This window comes from Bombus vancouverensis, chromosome 14 (genome assembly GCF_051014615.1).
Source record: "Bombus vancouverensis nearcticus chromosome 14, iyBomVanc1_principal, whole genome shotgun sequence".
Lineage (NCBI taxonomy): Eukaryota > Metazoa > Arthropoda > Insecta > Hymenoptera > Apidae > Bombus > Bombus vancouverensis.
The window spans coordinates 7,335,514-7,353,634 of NC_134924.1; the positions used below are offsets into that span (position 1 = coordinate 7,335,514).

The following is an 18,121-nucleotide window of genomic DNA, read 5'->3' on the forward strand; positions in this document are numbered from 1 at the left end:
AGTGACCTCCCACGCGTTGGTTATCGTCCACGAACTGATCCGGGTCCTCGGCGTCTCCGACTGCCCTCCCTGGGATCGTCCATGCATGGACGACCCTTTATGGCTACGGTGTACGTCGTGCAACGACCAGGGCCGCCGTTTTCTCCGACGATCGTAGATAACACGGGGACAAAGGTGGCATCGAAGAGAATCGCCTTCTTTCGTTTCTCGAGCTGCTCGCGTGCATAGGGGCGAAAAATGTTCGAATTCAGTGGAGGAATAGAAAATATGAAAGGGAGGCTGGTTCCGAAGCTGTTGCAAAAGTTCTCGAGGGGACGATGGGTTCGCGATGCCATTTAATATTTAACGGCGTAACGCGCCGACACGAAAATCTCTTGCCGCTGGTACTCGAGTACCGACCAGGAAGGGCGAGCAGGGGGTGAGGAGTCGATGAAAGTCTAAAGGGGCAAGAAAGTAATCTCGAGGGCTGTATACAGAGGCGCGTAGGTGTGTACGCGCACGTGCCGCAACGTGCGGCGCCGCTTGATTGAAACACCGCGGATATTTAAATTGCGAAAGTTTACGAATAAATTTGTGTGCTAAGGTACTTCTCGTCGTGCTGCTCCTCCGCCCGAGTTTACCCTGCTTTTTTCGGATTTACCTAATGAGCTGCTGCCCGCCGCCGAACAAATACAACCGACTCGCGCCTTCCTCACCACCGTCCGGTGGAAAGCCGTTGAAAAACGTGCGGATTGTCCTTCTATCGAGTCGCTTAACGCCTGCATGTTCTCTTCGCTTTTATAGCGACTTCAAGCAAGTCCGATACGTGTCGTACTTATTCGCAACTCTAAATCTGACTCCAAAGAAAGAGCGTGAACGTTAAAGAATTAGCTCGGTAGAACAATTCTTAGAGCTGACTTAGTACCTTCTCGATTTCACCATCTTTAAAGGATCGTCCGATCTTCAAGCAATAAACGTGGTGGTTTGCGACTAAGCCGATGTGTCTAATAGGTAGGCGGTGGCAGGTGCGAGGGTCATTGAAGATGCGGAGAAGTTGGCAAACGGGAAGGCGAGCGAGAGTTTGCCGCCCAACAGGAAGAGATACTAAGGGAGCGGCGTAGCAAGGGGGTTGGTAAGTGAAATGGAGCTTGATTAACCAACCGTCTGACTATGAGGCTGTAGCTCGAGTGCGGGTCGAAACAGGACGGAGGATGGCGCCGTAATGATCTCAAAGGTACTTGGATTCGCGTGGAAGGTGTGCAGTCACGTCAAACGTCTCTGCAGTTGTAGAATGTCCCTCGAGTGGTCCCCACTTGGTATAACCAGGCACATTGTGCATTACCAGAAGATAGGCACGTAGATAAAGTGGAGACCCCTTTGACGAAAGGCATTAACGTCGTTTCAAGCATCTTCGGACAGATAAGGTTGACCAAGTGGGCTGTTGCAACTGTTCTCCCATTGTTCTTTCGAATTCGAAACGATCGACTCTCCGACAGGTCTACGATACCTTTTAAAACTAAAAGAATCTACAGGCTGATCTTTGTTTAGATATTCGAGACAAGATTAACGTCGTTCTAACGAGAGAATCGAAATATCCATGATGTTCTATCGTCTACAGGGCAGGTTGGGGCGCGTGAGAGGGATGATCGACGAGCACGGTGCACGAGGTCACTGTTTGTCGTGGCTAAAAGCATCGGCAATATTATATGGATGTAGTATCGGATGTCCTGGCGTCTAGCATATACGTTTCCCGGTGTCCGATTACCGTTTACGTCCCGAAGGAGCATCATCCTCCGATTTCGAAGGATAACGCGGATCTCCTACCTCCGAACGGAGATTGCGGTCGGATGAACAGACCGTTTCCTTTTCGGCTTTCCTTTCCTCTCACCCATACTCTTCCTCTCTCGCTTATCTTTTCTCTTGATTTTGTACGGTCGATCGATGAGACACGTTTTACAAGAGAGACAGTCCAGTAAGAAACAGAGAGATTTCAGTGGAATCGTGGCAATTTCAAGGCCAGTACGATCGAAGAGAGGTAAATCACGTTAGAGAACGTTACTTGGATAAATCTTTTCTCGTTCGATGCTCGCTTTAATGCTATCCCCCGATCGATCGCCTGTTTCTTCTGGGAATTCTGACGGCACTGTTGTCAGCTCCGGCATTCTTGTCGCGGCAATATTTGACGCGCGGATGGAAATTAATAAAAATCCAGATATCGTATATCAACGAGGCTACGTCGATTTTTATCAGCGGGTGACTTCGATGGATTTTCACGAGAGCGATTCAATCTTCGTGTCTGCGTGAATATGGGTCAAGGGCCGAGCGGTTGGTTGGAAGGGAATTCGCATTTCAGGAGCATCACGTTGACGTGTTGGCAGACTTTAATCGCATCTGCAGCGTACGTTCAGCGGCCTGTCACTCGTCATGCTCGAGCCTCGAATTCGATTTGTTCGTCCCGCACCACCTCGTCCCTCCTCTTCTCTCTCGATCGGTCGCATCGGCTCTGTCCCTTCGACCAGAGAATATTTCTCTCCTCCTGCCATTCCGGTCTCCGCTGAATATTCAGAAGGCGTTCGTTCGATGGATAGCTTAGCGGCGCGATAAGAGGGAAAAAATCGGGAGAAAGAAGCCGAAAGAAAGAAGAGGAAGAGGGTATTCCGATAGGTGGAGAACGGGTATTATGGTTGGGAAGGCGAGGAAATTAGCTCTCGCCAGTTTTAATATCCGTTTTATTTTATTTCGCGCCAGGATGCTCGACCGGACCCGTTACGTTGCGTGGCTTTCTTCTCTCTTTCTCGGCTCGCAGGATGCCGATACCTCGCGAAGGTATCATCGCGAGGGATCACGAACGTAGAAGGGAGAAACGAAATCGAAAGGGTGCAGAATTCACCAACCAATTTCCTACGTAAGGATTATTTTCCGCCACGTAGAAATTTAATTTTCGTACGCCTTGAATCTATCAATTCTACGCTAAAGCTGGATCTGTCGACGTAACTCGAGACAGCGTTCACATTGTCGATGTAAGCGGCAGAGTGGCGCTGCTTTATCCAGCTTATAGTTTAATTAGAATTTTTAATAATGCGCTGTCATGCTTCGGATCCACTTTCACGTTCATAGAATATGCACGATTCGATCTTCGTGCAGGTACTCTCAACGACGAAATGAGAGTTCCACGAATCGGACGCCACTTCGCAGTCTCCTTCTACCCGCCACTGATGTAAATTCGTGAAATTAATTTAAGTAACAAACGTCGAGGCGAGTCGGTTGTTCCCTCTTAACGTCGTTCCACTCGCTTGTATTTCTTGAGATTACTAAATAGACCGTAACCAGAGGGTAAGTTGGACGCTCCGCAACAGAGGTAAATCACCTCTAAATGATCTTCCATCTCGTTTGTTCTCGCTGGCTTGGTACCCGACGACCGGCCTAAATGACGATCTCCTTTGAACGAGGTCAGGTACGCTGCCACGGCTTCTCATTATTGCTACGTGAGGGAATAATTAAGCGACGAAGAGATTAAGAGGCTCGTCAGTATTGCCGTCCGCGCGGTCTTTAATTCGTCCGGAGGATTTCTATCTTTATGCTTTCCTGCGCGAATCGTCACCCTCTCGAGACCAACCGGAATTGCTTTGTACTCGCAAGTACCCTGGAAAACCCTGTCGTTTCCGACGCTGTTGAAACAAGTTATTAACCCAAAAAGTGAAAACAATTTCAGCCGAGAGTTATCAGCACAAGGAACTATATTAGATAGGAAAACTAGTTTGCAGCGTTGCCGTAACGATCGTGTTACTTCGGCTCGTCGGTCCCTTTCATTTTTCCAAGAGACGAGAGAAATCGAGTAAGCGGCAGCAGCATCGCGATAGCTGGAAGACGAGGAACGCTGCATTAACGAGAACTTGCGAGTGTCTTCTCGAGAAGGTTCAACTCAGTCTGAATTCGATTTTCCGTCTTATCTCGCCTCGCTGCCACGAGTAGTTAGCATAATTCTGTTTATGAAACTCCACCAATTCTCTACCGTTTTTCCTATTTCTTCCCTTTTTCCGCTTTACTCGTCGCTTCCTTTTTCCCCCTGTTTTTTCCCCTTCCCATTATCGTGCACTGCTCGCGTGAAAAATTTTCCCTCGACAGCGTACGAAAGACCTAGAAACGGTTTCGACGGCGTGCGCGATCGCGATCGAACGCAGTGTTTTCCACGCCGTAATCACCATCGATGAGGTGCAACTACCGATGTAATCGAATTCTATTCGAAGCAGGCGCTCGGAATTAATTCAATCAGTAACTTGCCAAAGAACTACTCCCGTCAAATTTCCATTTGTCGCGCAGTTGTGGTCGCTGTAAACGCGTGCACGCGACAAATGCCAATTTTCCGCGGACTCGTAGCCGGCAACTACCGTTAATCAACGTCCTATATATTACGAATCTAAATCGAATAAACTCGTTACTAGCTACTTGTGTAACGGGAAACATCCATGAACGCGTTCTCTATACTCTTGATGAAGCACCAGGCGGTTCATTCGTCGCTTTTACATATTGTTACAAATTGATTTTCAATCGAAACAATCGGCAAAATACAGGACAATACAAATAAACGTTCAGACGTTTCCGATCCCGGCGTTCCTTTTATGTGCGTCGTCCACGGATTCCTTTACGAGAGAATATCAAGAAGACGATATAGTCAGCGTGCCATGGACAATACGAGCCGACGATACGAACCATTCTTGCCTAATTGGCAGGGAAGCGAGACCTTCTCGAGGTTTGCTTCGATAACCAAAGGAATTCGGGTCTGCCGAAAGACGGTGGTCCGGCTCGCCTCTGTCTCGACGTTTCCTCCAATGGCCTCGAATTCTGCACAGGGAGTAGAGTGCAGGATCGAAATTGCCGGCGATACGCCAATAATTCGCGAAATGCAATTGCGCAGCCTTCGTGGTGGCCGGACCATCCGATACAGTTTGGTATTGGACGCACGGTGCTTGTCCGCAGCACATAGAGTCTGCGGTGCAGGCAGATCAGGACGCTCTATGGGGCTCCATCTCGGGTGCAGCGTTCCCCTGAGTGCGGTTCGCATACTCGACATAACATAACTGGCGTAACGTCGCATTAGAGCGGCCGCGCGTCGCTGCATGCACCAACTAATCGACGCCGGTGCGACCGGCTTATATTAACGCGCGCTCAGATCCTGTCTCTGTATTAACACAGGGCTACACGCCATCCGAGCATGCACTCCGCGCCAGATATGCAAGCGGACGAATACCATCTACGCGCAGCTGCATCCCAACCGCGCTTCCTGGCCCGTCGACGATCGGCGCCTTCGCGGATATCCCTGGCCCCGTCTATGAATATGGATGTCCCTGTGGTACGGCCTCGAATCTGATCGAAACGCGCGTTGCGTCAATCTGAATTCCACGTTGCTCCACTTGCTGCTACTGGTACACGTACAATTTCGTTCATAAGTAATAGCACACTTGCAGAAAGTGACGCGAACCGTAGAAACGATTAAACGAATATCGAAAGACTCAAGAGCGGTTTAGTTTGGAATTTACGCAAAGGCTGTAGAAACTTAAGTGCATCCGATGATCGTTCGTATTTATCGTGGTTCATTGACATCTGACATCTCGTACTTTTCGTTCAGTGACGTTTCGCACGTGAGAACAGAGGTTTTTTGAAGCAGCAGTCGCGGTCACGAGACGACGTAAAATAATAATCTAAAGTATCTAGGCTACATATGTACGATTCCGTGTTCCGCCACGTCATTGCCGTTGCTTTCTCGCAGGAAGAGCTCCTTTCCGCGACACTCGACGCTTTTTTCGTCGACTGTTCCGCGCGGCGGTTGACGATTTTCTTTCCCCAATTACAAGCTGTGAAAGCCGGGGACAAAAAAAAGTCACCGGGTGAACGACCGTCCGCGCGAAAGCGTCGAGTGCGCGAATGAAAACGTAACGAGCCAGCTACACACATTCAGCCGGTGAATGGAGTGTGTGGAAACGGCTCCGCCGCAAGAGTCACAGGTGCGCGGAATAAACAAGCGAAAGAGAGGACGGAGGTTACAATTTCGGCTGCAACGGGCAGCAACCGTCGAAAACGGGGCTCGCTCCGTGGAAATCCGCGCGGCATTTATGCACGTACAGCCTCGCTGGCCCTTGCAAATGAGCCAGAACAGGCCGACAGAGAGAGACAGAGAGAGACAAGGGATCGAAAAGCAGAGAGACGACCTCCTGCGCGAAGGGGTCGGAGCTGGTGGAGAAACGGCTGTCTAGCATTCAATGCCGATGTATGCGAGGAGACAATGACGATGACGTAATTATAGCTAGTTAGGGTAATATTCCAGACTGCGAAGCTGCAATGGAATGGGATTAGAACGATGGTAGTCCGGCGTGTTTCCTCCGCTGCTCCAGGGATTCTCACTCTCCTTCGCTATTCGCGGACCCATTGTCCTCGTTGTTTACGTCGATTAATGCGTTAAAAGCGTATTCCATTGATGGCATCATCGTTGGTGTTTAAACGTTACGCGTAGGTACTTCTTAGAGGAGTGCAAGATTATGGATTTTTAACCGTGGTAATTTGCGATCCTTGAAGCGTATTCGATCACAGATATGAGAAACCCTGACTGTTCTCTCGAACGCTGCGTTCGCGAGCATATCACTGCTAGAATGGAATTATGTCTACTCGCTTAACCAATGGAGGAATCCGACCGTAGGCCAGGGCTACAGTTACAAAGGGAACGGAGGAAGTGCTCGATGCACCACAGCTCGAACAGCTGCTATAAGGTGCATCGTTTCAGGAACAGAATCCGTTCATAATGCGGGCCACGGTTACCTCTCAACACTATCTTCCGTGAATTGGCTCTCCACCATCCAATCTAATCGAATTATCCGTGCATCGTTCAAAGCCTCTGTTTCTCGTCGACAAAGTGGAGCGTAATAGACTTTCGATTCGGGCAATATGAAGATGGATCGCAGGCAAGAAGAGGGGAAGAAACGATGGAAGAGAGAGAGAGAGAGAGGACCTCATCAGAGGCGATTACACCGCGAACAGCTCGCGTCTAGAAACTGACAAGCCATTCAGGGATCGTAACCTTCCACGGTACCCGGTTGAATCGACGTCACCCACACGTACAGAGAGAAATCCGGCGGGTGTCTCCGACGTCTGGCACGACGCGCTCATCCTCGAGGGCGACACTTTCGCCGCGTTGAATGCTGCCTCTCCTGACGGCCTGTCATCACCAATTATAACCCATTCAGGGCTGGCACGGGTTAAATTACCCATGGACTACCGTTTCCCCCTCACGGGTATCCGCCGCTCTGCATATACAGAAACAACGAGCATGATTCACTGTTCCCTGAACGAGGCATCGTCCAAGTCGAGGAAGGCCCGGTCGAAATTATCGAGTGATGTACGCGTTCCGTGCAGCTACGCGTGTATGCACCGGACTTGGCCGCGTTTCGTACCTTCGTGTACGTCCGTCTAATAGCCCCGCAGAACGCTCACAATGGACCCTTGATTACGCGCAATATCGGAGACGCGTACCAAAACAAACGCAAGTGAAAAACCGGAGGAAGCGTAGAGAAAACACGAGCGGCGACAGAGACAACAAGCTTCAAAGCGCGACCCAAAGTAGTGGAACGGCAACTAATTCCCGGGTAAACAGAAGAAAAAACGTCTGAATCGGCGGTGGGTGACGAGGATTTTTGTCTTCGCTTAATTACCAGCCGGTGTTCCATGGAACGACGAGCGAGGTTTCCCGGCAACTCGAATAGCGACGCCTCTCATTTAGCAGGATCTTTGTTAAGCGGTGCTGTTATGAGTAAATCGTCCATCCCTTTAAGTACGTCCTTCTCGATTTCCTCGCTTTCAATTAGCTCGATGTTCCATTTTAATTTACTCTGAATGCCCCCGGGTACCATCGAGGAGAAAGATTTTCGAGACGTGACGCAGAATCAGCAAAACGCGTCACGACGATTTACACCGTGAACGCGTACGTTTCCCAGAAGATTTAATTCTTGCCAGCCGGGTCCCTTTAACAACGAGTCTTGCGACGTTCGCCCCGTTTCTTACACCGGCTGCGTTCCCCGGTAATATCCGTAAGTGCATCCCGCGATTTTCTTGCACGTGCACTTCTTACCAATGTCTCTGGCTCGCAACAGAAGCGAGCTCCGTGTCCTTCTGCCTCTGCGATCGAGAGGGATGAAACGTGAGAGAGAAAAGCGGAAAGGACTGCACGTTTCCAAGACACCCGAGGCACAACGTTAACAAGCAACGACGCCATCGTCGGCCATCGACGACAGCGAAGACGAGTAAGTGCACGGCGAATGCAGCGGCCAACTAGACCGAGTCGGTTCAGACACCGGCCACTCTACATAATTGCTGACTGTTGTATAGTGTGTGCGTGCTGCATCCCCTCTGCGACTTGGCATCAGCCCCTACAGCGTCCCTGGGGCCAAGCGTATTTTTTTCCTCACATGGGACATTCGTACGGTCGCAGCGACGCAACGCTTGGATTTAGGCGAAAAACAGGCACAAAAGAGAGGGGATGTTTCGCGACCCAAATAGCTAGAAACTAGCCAGCGCAAAACAATCTTTCAAGCAAAAGAGGCATAGATTTCGTTAGGGGATTTTAATAAATTTGCTATAGTATCGTTACTCGCTTTTTCGATATGGTTCGCGAGAGAATTCCGGCGAGAACGAGCGCGGTACGTCCCGATGGAGCGAGTAATCGGATTTCCCCGAAATAAACGCGCGCGCCACCGAAAACGGGAATGGAAAGGGATTCGATAACCGCTTGTTTGCCATGCGAAATAACCGGGGCTTGTTTGTCAGGCATCGTGTACAAGCCGAAACTGTGACGACGCCGGCGGGGGTTGGGTGCAGTGGGTCGCAAGAACATCCGAGAGAAGGAAGAGAAGAGTTTCTCGCCTCGTCGGAGAAACGAATTGTACAGAGATGGCAGGAGAAAGCGAAGTGCTCATGCAATGCAGATCGTTAAAGCGTACCGGCGCGCGTTGCGCCGGTGACCCGAATGTGGCTTACGGAGACAAAGCGAGGGCCAAAAAGGTGTAGGAAGATAGAGGAAAAAGAAAGAGGAAATAGAGGAAAGAGTAGCGAGTAGCCCCCGTCCGTTTCCTCGTTCTCGCGATTCCCTGTTTCTCGTTTACATCGTCTCTCGAATCTGTGCCGTGGCAAGTGGAACGTAAGTAATGCTACCCTCCCACCGCGCAACTGAGAAATATCGTTGAACCGACCGTCCCCTGGACTGTCTTTTTCTGCCCCTTTTTCTCCATTCCGTCGGCTTCCAGCATCGCGTTCGTCGCCACTGGCTCGCGCGACAATTCGACCTCGGAACAACCCTCCGATGTTTATCGTTATTACCACGGGTGCAATTTCTGCCCGGCCAATCGAAGATTCGAATTAACGAGTATGCACGCCGTGAGGAAGCGGGTTTCGTTTCGCCGAAAAGCTTTTTCCTGCCTAGCGAACGACCCTCTGAAATCCTATTTTCCTCTAACGATCCGATTTGGCGAAGAAAGCGAACATTAGCCATTGACTGGAAAGGTACGGTGATAGGATTACAGTCGTCTGATTCAAAGCCTCGTCGAAGATCATAACTCGAATCCCATTGGAATCGATTATCATCGATTTACAAAGAAGTCGTTGGAGGAAAGTAACATCGAAAGGCAGCTGAAAAAAAGTTCCATGGGACTCGTATCAGGCAGTTCGATCCGATTTTAAGTGTCGGATCACCCCTTAATGGCTATATAGGGGTGTGTTTTTTTCCTCAGACGGCCGCCCTTTGGCGCGAGGTTTCACCAGGATTTCGCAGCGAGCATTGAACGCAACGGCGCGTTTACGCGAAATGGAGGCGTTACGAGTAGAGTTCTGTCTAGACGTAGTTTCGTTCCATAAGGGATAGTTACCGCAGAAAAGGTGCGCAAAGGCGGCCGATAGTCGGCTGCTCGGGCGAAACACTGAAAAATATAGGTTAGATTAGGCGAAGAGGTATTGCCAGGAACCTCGTAGCATCGGGAGACTGCCGGTTAAATAAAGACTACGGGATCTCTTCTCCACCCCCTAATCCCCCTTCCCTCGTTCGCTGGGTTCGATGCGACGGAGGCATTTCTTTCAGATTTTAAAGCTTGCCACGCCGTTTCTCTTCCAAGGCTGGGATAAGGAAAATAAACGAGGGAAAGAGGGACTATTCCATGGCCGCGGGTATCGATATCCTCGAGCGGTCGTCCCCGAAATGCGCTTCCGCGTGAGACGAGACCGATACAGCGGTCGGGACTAGGGGTGGGATCGGTCAACGACATCGGAATAAAAATTATGGCGCGGCCTTGCGTCGGTTACGTAACGCGCTCGTTTCTTCCATCATTGGTACATTTGTGTCGCGTGTACAACAACATTTTTATTATTGCGAAATTTCCATCAGCTGCGATTCATCGAGATATTTATCGCCAGAGGAAATGGAAACGAACTCGTCGTGTCTAGATAGAAGCCATTTTTGGATTGTCAATGGAAGATTTGAATCGGGAGAGACTCATATTTTTGTGCATTGGAATACCAACGTTGTTTTAGTTTGTTAGATTCAAAGGTAAACGAACGAACAAAATATTATCGCCGTTGTTTCTAATCGTCAACCGGAGTTACATTTGAACTTTTTATAATAACACCGGTCGATAGAAATAGACGAACGTGCTCTTTAGGGCAGTCATTATAACGAGTCATTATAGCGAGTCATACAGTCGAATAGCGAGCGTAGAGTTGAACAATAGCGTTGAACGAGCGACGATTACGATCCTATCTCTGTACTTGTACTTACAGTGATTTTAATATACACTGACTATTATAATTTTATCACTCGTCTCTTTATTAAACCAACCAACACGTTTAACATCCACCTCAGGATTAACGACAGAAATATGTTTCATTATTACCAGGAAAAGGATATTCGACTTCGGACACGTTTCGTCCTTTGCTATCAGCCTCTATCCAATTGTCGCTATAAATAATACCGACTACTACTGTCTTCGATCCACTGCAAGCTACAACACCATCGAATAATTGCCTCTGCAATAACTCAGCCGACGCTGACCGACTGATATCGTGGCTCGGTTACATCACTTACAATTTGTCGCGGCGAGCGATTGGAATAGGTTGGATGGTTAAAAGCGGGAGAAAATCGGTTCTCGACGAATCGTCCGGTTCGCGTGGCAGTTTAAAACAACGGCGTGGAATTATCGCGAATCGGCCGAACGACTGCGACGACGCATCGGGTCAGGCAGGAAATAGCATAGCGGCGTAGAGAAAGAGCGACGACTACTACGACGACAGCGAGGACGGAACGAACGTTCATGGGACGAAGAAGGGAGAACGCGGAGATGGGAGTGAACACGGCTCTGATTAGCATACAAACTACGCGTGGTCGTGTTGGTTCTCCGCGTTTGCCTGCAACACGAACAAGCCGAGAGCGTTCCGCTCTCTCGTCCCTGCGCTTCTTACGCTCCTATACTCGTGCACCGGCTATCTAAGATCGTGATTAAAAAGACACGCGCGATTTCGATCAAGGAAACGGTGACCTACTGCGTGGAAAAGTAGGCGAGTTTTACTTTCACGCTGCAGGGAAGAAAAGGCAAAGCAATCTTGTGTTTACAGGTTTATGGACACAGGTTGTCATTACTTTTACTGCAATACGTCCATACATGGTGAAAGGTCAAGTACGGACAGGGATGCTTTTTATAACGTCGCGCGCCCAATAGAGGTAATGCGAAAAAAAGACAGTCTGTAGTTTATCGATGTTAGGGTTAAAGTTATTTAGTACAATCGCTAGAGTGTCTTTTATAAATTTTGTATAAATCTATTCTTGCGTTACGTACATTTACGTACGTTTGGAACGATTAAGAAACTCCAATGAATTTTTATCGTTTACATATTCGGTAGAAACGAGATGAATAATATACGTTAACTCTGGAGACACCAGGTAGATTAGCAAGGTTTATTACACGAGGAAATGCACGTGTCGTTCGGCGCGTTGGGTGAGCTGAAATGCTGCGAGGCGACAGAACACGCCGTTTGCCGTCAAGTGGAGGAGAAGAAGCTGCTCCAAGCACAATGTAGAGGAAGATACCACCCACAAAGTCCGGCAACTCGACGCCGAGAGTCGGCGAGTCGCGGAGCGGTAACACTCGAGATACCACGCTTGTGGGCTACGATAATGGCCGGCTATTACGATAAATTGAAAAAACGGGATACAACAGAGACGCGGTTGTGCAAACAGACGTTGCTTTCGAATGGCGTGGAAACAAATTATCCACGTGGACGTCCAGTTGATCGAGCGCGAAAACCTTGTGGAATAAAAAGCTGCACCGCTGTACCTACATCGCCGAGTAAGGCCGGGGACACACGAGCGTTGAAACGGCGCGACGTCCGTCGCGTGACGTTCGTTGTAGAAATATACTGTCCTACGATGCAGCCCACACGCCAGGAACGTACGTCACTTCGATGTACGACGATATACACATTTACACAATGGACGTCGTTTCAACGCTCGTGCGAGCCCGGTTTAAAACGCAATGGTTCGTCTTGCTCGTAACAAATAATACACTCGCGAGAATTCAGAAATATTTGACGCGTGAAGAATCTCTTGACCTCTGGAGAAGAGAGGAAAAGGGGAAAATAGGAGCACACATACCAGAACTATCAGCAGAGATATCACAGAGAGCTAACGATAACGAATGTGCGTTACGATAACCGCGCGAATAGCGAAGCACACAGGGCCGGCATTGTCACGACCGGTGGACCTTCGAGAGGTTCGTGTCGATAAAAATACAACACGCCACCGGTGAATCCTGAATGCGGGCCTCTGTCCGATCCAAAATCGTCTTGGCCCGCTGCCGATCTCTCGGCCAGAGTTCATCGATCGTGGCATCATCGCCCGCCGCGTCTTTTTACCGGCGACTCTCCTGGTGCACGCGAAATTAGTCGTCGTACCTCTTTGCCAAGCAACTCATTTCGTTCCGGCTTTTTCATCGATCGATACCTCGACTGATTTTATTTTCAATCGTGGGAATGTCTGGAAAACACGCGGAACAAATAAACGCCAAGCGTATCTAATTCGAAGGCTTCGGTATGGAATTGGAACGTCTTGAAACTTCCAAAGTTCTCCTCTGTTGTCTGAGATGGGGAAAATGTGACGTATTATATTTTTACCTATGATTTTGAAATATAAGAGTTTGTGATAAAAGCAGGATCGTCCGGGAAGGTTAAAATAAGAAACGCTAGACCTAAACAAAATTTCGCGCTTTATTCCTGAAAATTGCTTTCTTACGCGCCGCTGCGAGAGAATGTTCCCAATCCCTGCGAGCATTTTTTCCCAGTCGTATTTCATATTTTACTACGTCGAGCGGACGACTTGCCGCATAAAGCAACGAGAGACAATGTCCGAATGGAGGTAAAGTGGGGCCTGTAAATCTCGCAGCCGCGTTTCTGCGGTGAATGCATATTTCTTCCCTGTACGAGGCTCGATAGTCGCGCGGATCTGCGGCCAACTTGCTTACGCGGGCACAAAAGCGAGGGAGTTCTGTACAGCCGCCGCACCGTGTCGGAAATTATCAGTGTAACGTTGTTCTCTCGTTACCGGCGCGTAACACTGTCTCGACGCACGCCATTCCTTCAATGCCCTATTTCTGGCTAATTTCGGACTCCCTGAAGTGCGCTTTACCTTCTTTGGCACTTTGTCCGCGTCGTCGAGGAAAGGCTTCTTCGTAATCTGACTTTCTCAACATTGTTGCAATTCTAAGATGATTCTTGTCAACAAATATGGTATGGTGTACTTTATCACACGTACCTCGAGTATATTAAAAAATCGCATTCTGTCGTTGCTGACACATGTCGGACGACTTAAGCTGTTCTTACAGTTGCTGTTAAAATTAATCGACTATCGTATTTATTGTCGCATTTACACGTATTAATTAGATTAAATCTGATTTAGTAGCAGTTTCGTATGAAGATTAAACGTAAAAGCAGATAAAAAATTAATGTTTCGTTGTAAAATAAAAGTAGATACATTCGCGAAAGTATTTGCGAAAAGTATATTTTTTCGTAACCGCTGTAGTTGCAACACGATTAAGCAATTCTAACGATGGTAACGAGCTATGGTTCGATAATTCAACGCTCACTGGAATGGCAATTAGCTCCGCTTCCTGCGTACATTTTAGATTCTTTTTACTATGCATTCGCGAAGCCTATCTGATTAGCTGTTGGCAAATTTTCTATGACAAACGAGACAAACGACAGGGAGCCTGGAGTAGGTTTGGCAGATTGCTCGTAAACGAAGCAACGATGTCATTTACACGCGAAGGCAGTGAAGCGAAATGACCTATTTTTGGCTAATTTAATGGTCACTCGAATGTCAATGACGCGTTCCTCCTTTTTTTTTTGTGCCATCTACCAGACGTTTTCTTGTCCCTCCTTCACCTTCTGAATGGCCACTCGAACCCTTGAAATATGGTTACAACCCGAACGACCTCGAACCTCGAACACGTTACGATGCCCAGCCGGAATGAAACCTAGTCTTTATTACTATGGAGTCACAAGCTCCTCCATGACGCGACCCTGAAGAGTTTCACGCCGTCAAACATAGCGCTTTGTTATTTTCTATCCTGTCGTACGTCGTTTTATACCGTCATCGGAATTACTTGTAAACTCGTAGAATTTTAGAATTTGTACTCACTTCCAGAAAACGACGGACATGATCGCTGCTGTCAGGAGCACCGCCACCGCACAGGTGATGATCAGGGCAGTGCTTTGTAGCGACGGATTCGTGTGGTAGGATGCATCGATCATCTGGAAACAAAACAGATCGTTCGTTAGGTAAGTCGTGCGATTTATGATTGTCCCGGTATTAATTTATTTCGTAATGAATATTTACGATCTTTGTTCACTGTATTTTAGGATATGTTAGGATAGGGAAAAGTGTAGAGCGAATACGAATAATAGCGGTGAAATATTCGTGCCATTAGAAGCATCTTAAAAGCGTGTACCAGCTCTGAAAGCTGTACAACATCGACCGAACCCTTTCAACGAATCATTGATATCGCTAAAAGTTATAGGAACTTCGTTGATAGTAACTTTAGTGATATTGATTTATGCCCTCGCTTTCAACAAGATTGTACGCGAACACAGCTTTTTTCGAAGTTGCATTCACTTTCGGCTGGATACGATATTTCGAAGGGTTATTGGATGCTTTTAAATGGTCGTTCAGATCATTGGCCTCGATGGATTTTTTAATGAGCGTTCAAATTATTAAAAAGCCATCTCTGCAATAGAACTGCAAATAACTATTTCTCGCTACCGATCGATCAACAGGACGTCGTTAGCGTTTCCTCGACAAAGATAGTAACTCGGCCAGTTACGAAACCGGCGTGTAATCACGACACGGTCGAAAGCCGTATGACGAAATACCGTTTCTCGTACTATGCGGATGCGGTAATAGCGGAAAAGGCGTATTAGCAGCCGTGAAACCGGATTTATTCTTCAAACGTTGCACCATTGTTTTTCTCTGTCAAACGCTAGACACGCGAATAGCGACAGTCGAATCAACGAGAAAATCTAGCGCGCGAGAATCCAGCTCGGAAAACACGAGATTCGCGTGTAACGTCGTCTAACATTCTCCGCGAGAGATGCGCCTAGACGAGGGCGGCCCTTGGAAAACACACGCGACACGTGCCTGGTTTGCGCGAAGAGGAGGCAGAGAGCAGGGCGTCGGCTGGCGGCGTTTTACGCGCAGCTCCGATGAAAAGGGAAAGTGATTTTTGTTGGAATTTCCATGGCGGTGGGTCAGATTTCCGGTGCCATTCTATCGGCTTTCTTCGTCGGTTCGTGGCCATTGTCGCGAGATCCGCGCGAATCGATCGATGCGTATTGTGAGTACGAGACTCATTGACCTGGAGGTGCGAGACGCGTGGCTGGAGAGGGATGCTGGATAAATGGAAAGAACGACCAGTCGCTTTGGGACTGTGGATTTAATGCGTATCGATAAGCTTCCCCTGCTATGGCCCCCCGCCCGCTCGGTATTATACTCGAATCGCGCATGTTTCGGGGGTTGGCGACGCGCCAGCGACGCGCTCGATCGTCAGACGATCGCGGGCGAAACGATGTCCTCTTGCGAATCTTTGCAATTGGAAAAATCTATTTCCCTTCTTAAAATCGTTCCAAGAAATTCAAGAGACTCGGAAGCAGTGCGGAGCAAACGGGTCGTTCCATTTTGTTTTCCATATACATAGGAGCCCGGGAACAGTGGCGATTCGATGTACATCGATAAGTAGACTGCCTCGCCGAGAGTGGGAGTATACGCGCGATGGAATATTGTGCTACGTGTTGTTTGGCAGCGGTCCAAGAGAAGCAGCATTTATCAAAGGTTTCGTTGATGAGTGTATGTGTGAGAGTCTCGATAGGATCGCGGTTTGCCCGTGCGCGCGAGCATGTAAGTTGCTCTTTGTCGAGAATCACCCCATCCCTTCCACGCACTTAGAAGCGACTCGACTACGCGATTCTCTTCCTTCTCGCGGTGGCTCATCGCTCATCATTACGGAGATATTAATGGCGTGAGCTAATGGATTCAGCCGAGAGCTTAGCAGCCGGCTAGAGAATTCCCTACACCCGGTCTCCACCACTCTGCGTCGCGTTTTTCCTCACGCAGAGGAAATAAAGCCAACGGAGATGATGTATCGTCTGACTGAGAACGTGATTTCCTCCCGAGATTTCGGGACGCGCCTCCCTTTCCAGACATTGTCCGTCGAATGCTCGTGTTTTACGCCACGACGTCGAAACGGTACCAAGGGTTCGTACGTCCAGGGACGATAAGAGGAGAAAAGCGAAGGTGGCCAGGCGTTTCCTCCCTCCTCGCGATCGACTCACTTTTATCGGAACCTGACGCAGAATCCGCAGGCAGGCGACGTCCTGTTCGATAAAACCGTAAGACTGCGAACGAAGGGCCTGCCTCTCTTTTCCTCTTTCTACCCAGAAAACGGGAAACTTGTGGATCGTGAAAAAGATACAAAATAGAATTTCTGTTAACAGATACCAGCGCGCAGCCGCCAAGTTTTCCAGGTCCATGCGATCGGCATACGCGCGTCTCCGCAATGTTCGATAAACCCGTGCATCTTTCGTACGACCAGAATACGGTGATAGAAAGCGTTTCACAACCGATCGTCCACGATCTTTCATTCTGTGCAACTACGTGCAAGCCATAGGGAAGAAACAGTAGAGCAAGGGCTATATCAAGTTGGAAGCTGGACGTCCAATTAGTACGGAAAAATGCGACAAGTAATTACGAGCTTCTGAGAACTAAGAGGAAAAGAGTAATCAAACCGCGGACAAAGGCTACACATAGCGTTGTTAGGCTCGGGGTGGAACGTAAGCCGCTGTCAGGCTGTTACGATACCCTCTCCGCAGGGAAACCATACGTTTCCTCCGCGTTGTACACGCTACTTACGATTGCTCTGATTCAGCATCGCCCGGTACAGAAACCCGTAACCCGACTCCAGATCCAATTAATGGAATCCTAGAGCATAGTGGAGCGCGTGTCCCTACGAAATGCAATAACGACCTTGCGTTTCCAATGGAATCGTATCGCGGGGGGCTGGGAACGCGTCTCGGTTGTCGAACTCGGAAGCAGGGCTAAGGGTCCCCGATGATTTCATCTCGGACTAGCCTTCTTGCGAAAGTGAGTCACCAGAGTTCTCATCGATAGCCGATAATGTCGATTAATTTCGGTTTAGCTACTTACTATCGTTTGGAAGAAAGAGCAGGACAGATCTGTAACAGGAACAGGACTGTTCCCCTGGACGAGACTTTTGGAAATCTGCGTCTACTCGGCGGTCGAATGGTAAACTCGCTAATCTCCGACATAATCTACTTAAACAACTACTCGGGAGAAGGGTCGCTTCGTCGAATTATACTTCAGGAAATCAAGGCTCTCAGACGGTTCTTGAGTTTAGGCCCGAAAGTTTGCTATCGGATTAACTCCAAGAAATCTCTCGCCGCGGTTTGCAACGCTGCGTGATAGGCTGCACAAACGATAGCAAAGCAGAACATAGCATCACCATTGGGAAACATAACGTTAAGATTTCTCACGTTCTCCAGTCGATCTAGAACA

At 48.6% G+C, this 18,121-nt stretch overlaps 1 protein-coding gene across 3 annotated transcripts in view; it reads right to left on the bottom strand.

Annotated features, from left to right (window-relative positions):
* The window catches only part of pxb (putative Hedgehog signaling attenuator pxb), a 229,279-nt gene that overhangs the window by 19,491 nt on the left and 191,667 nt on the right, over positions 1-18,121 (bottom strand). For all 3 annotated transcript variants that reach the window (XM_033350283.2, XM_033350287.2, XM_033350309.2), the window contains one exon: positions 14,696-14,808. In XM_033350283.2, coding sequence (XP_033206174.1) covers positions 14,696-14,808 — 113 coding nt within the window. The remainder of the gene's footprint in view (positions 1-14,695; positions 14,809-18,121) is intronic.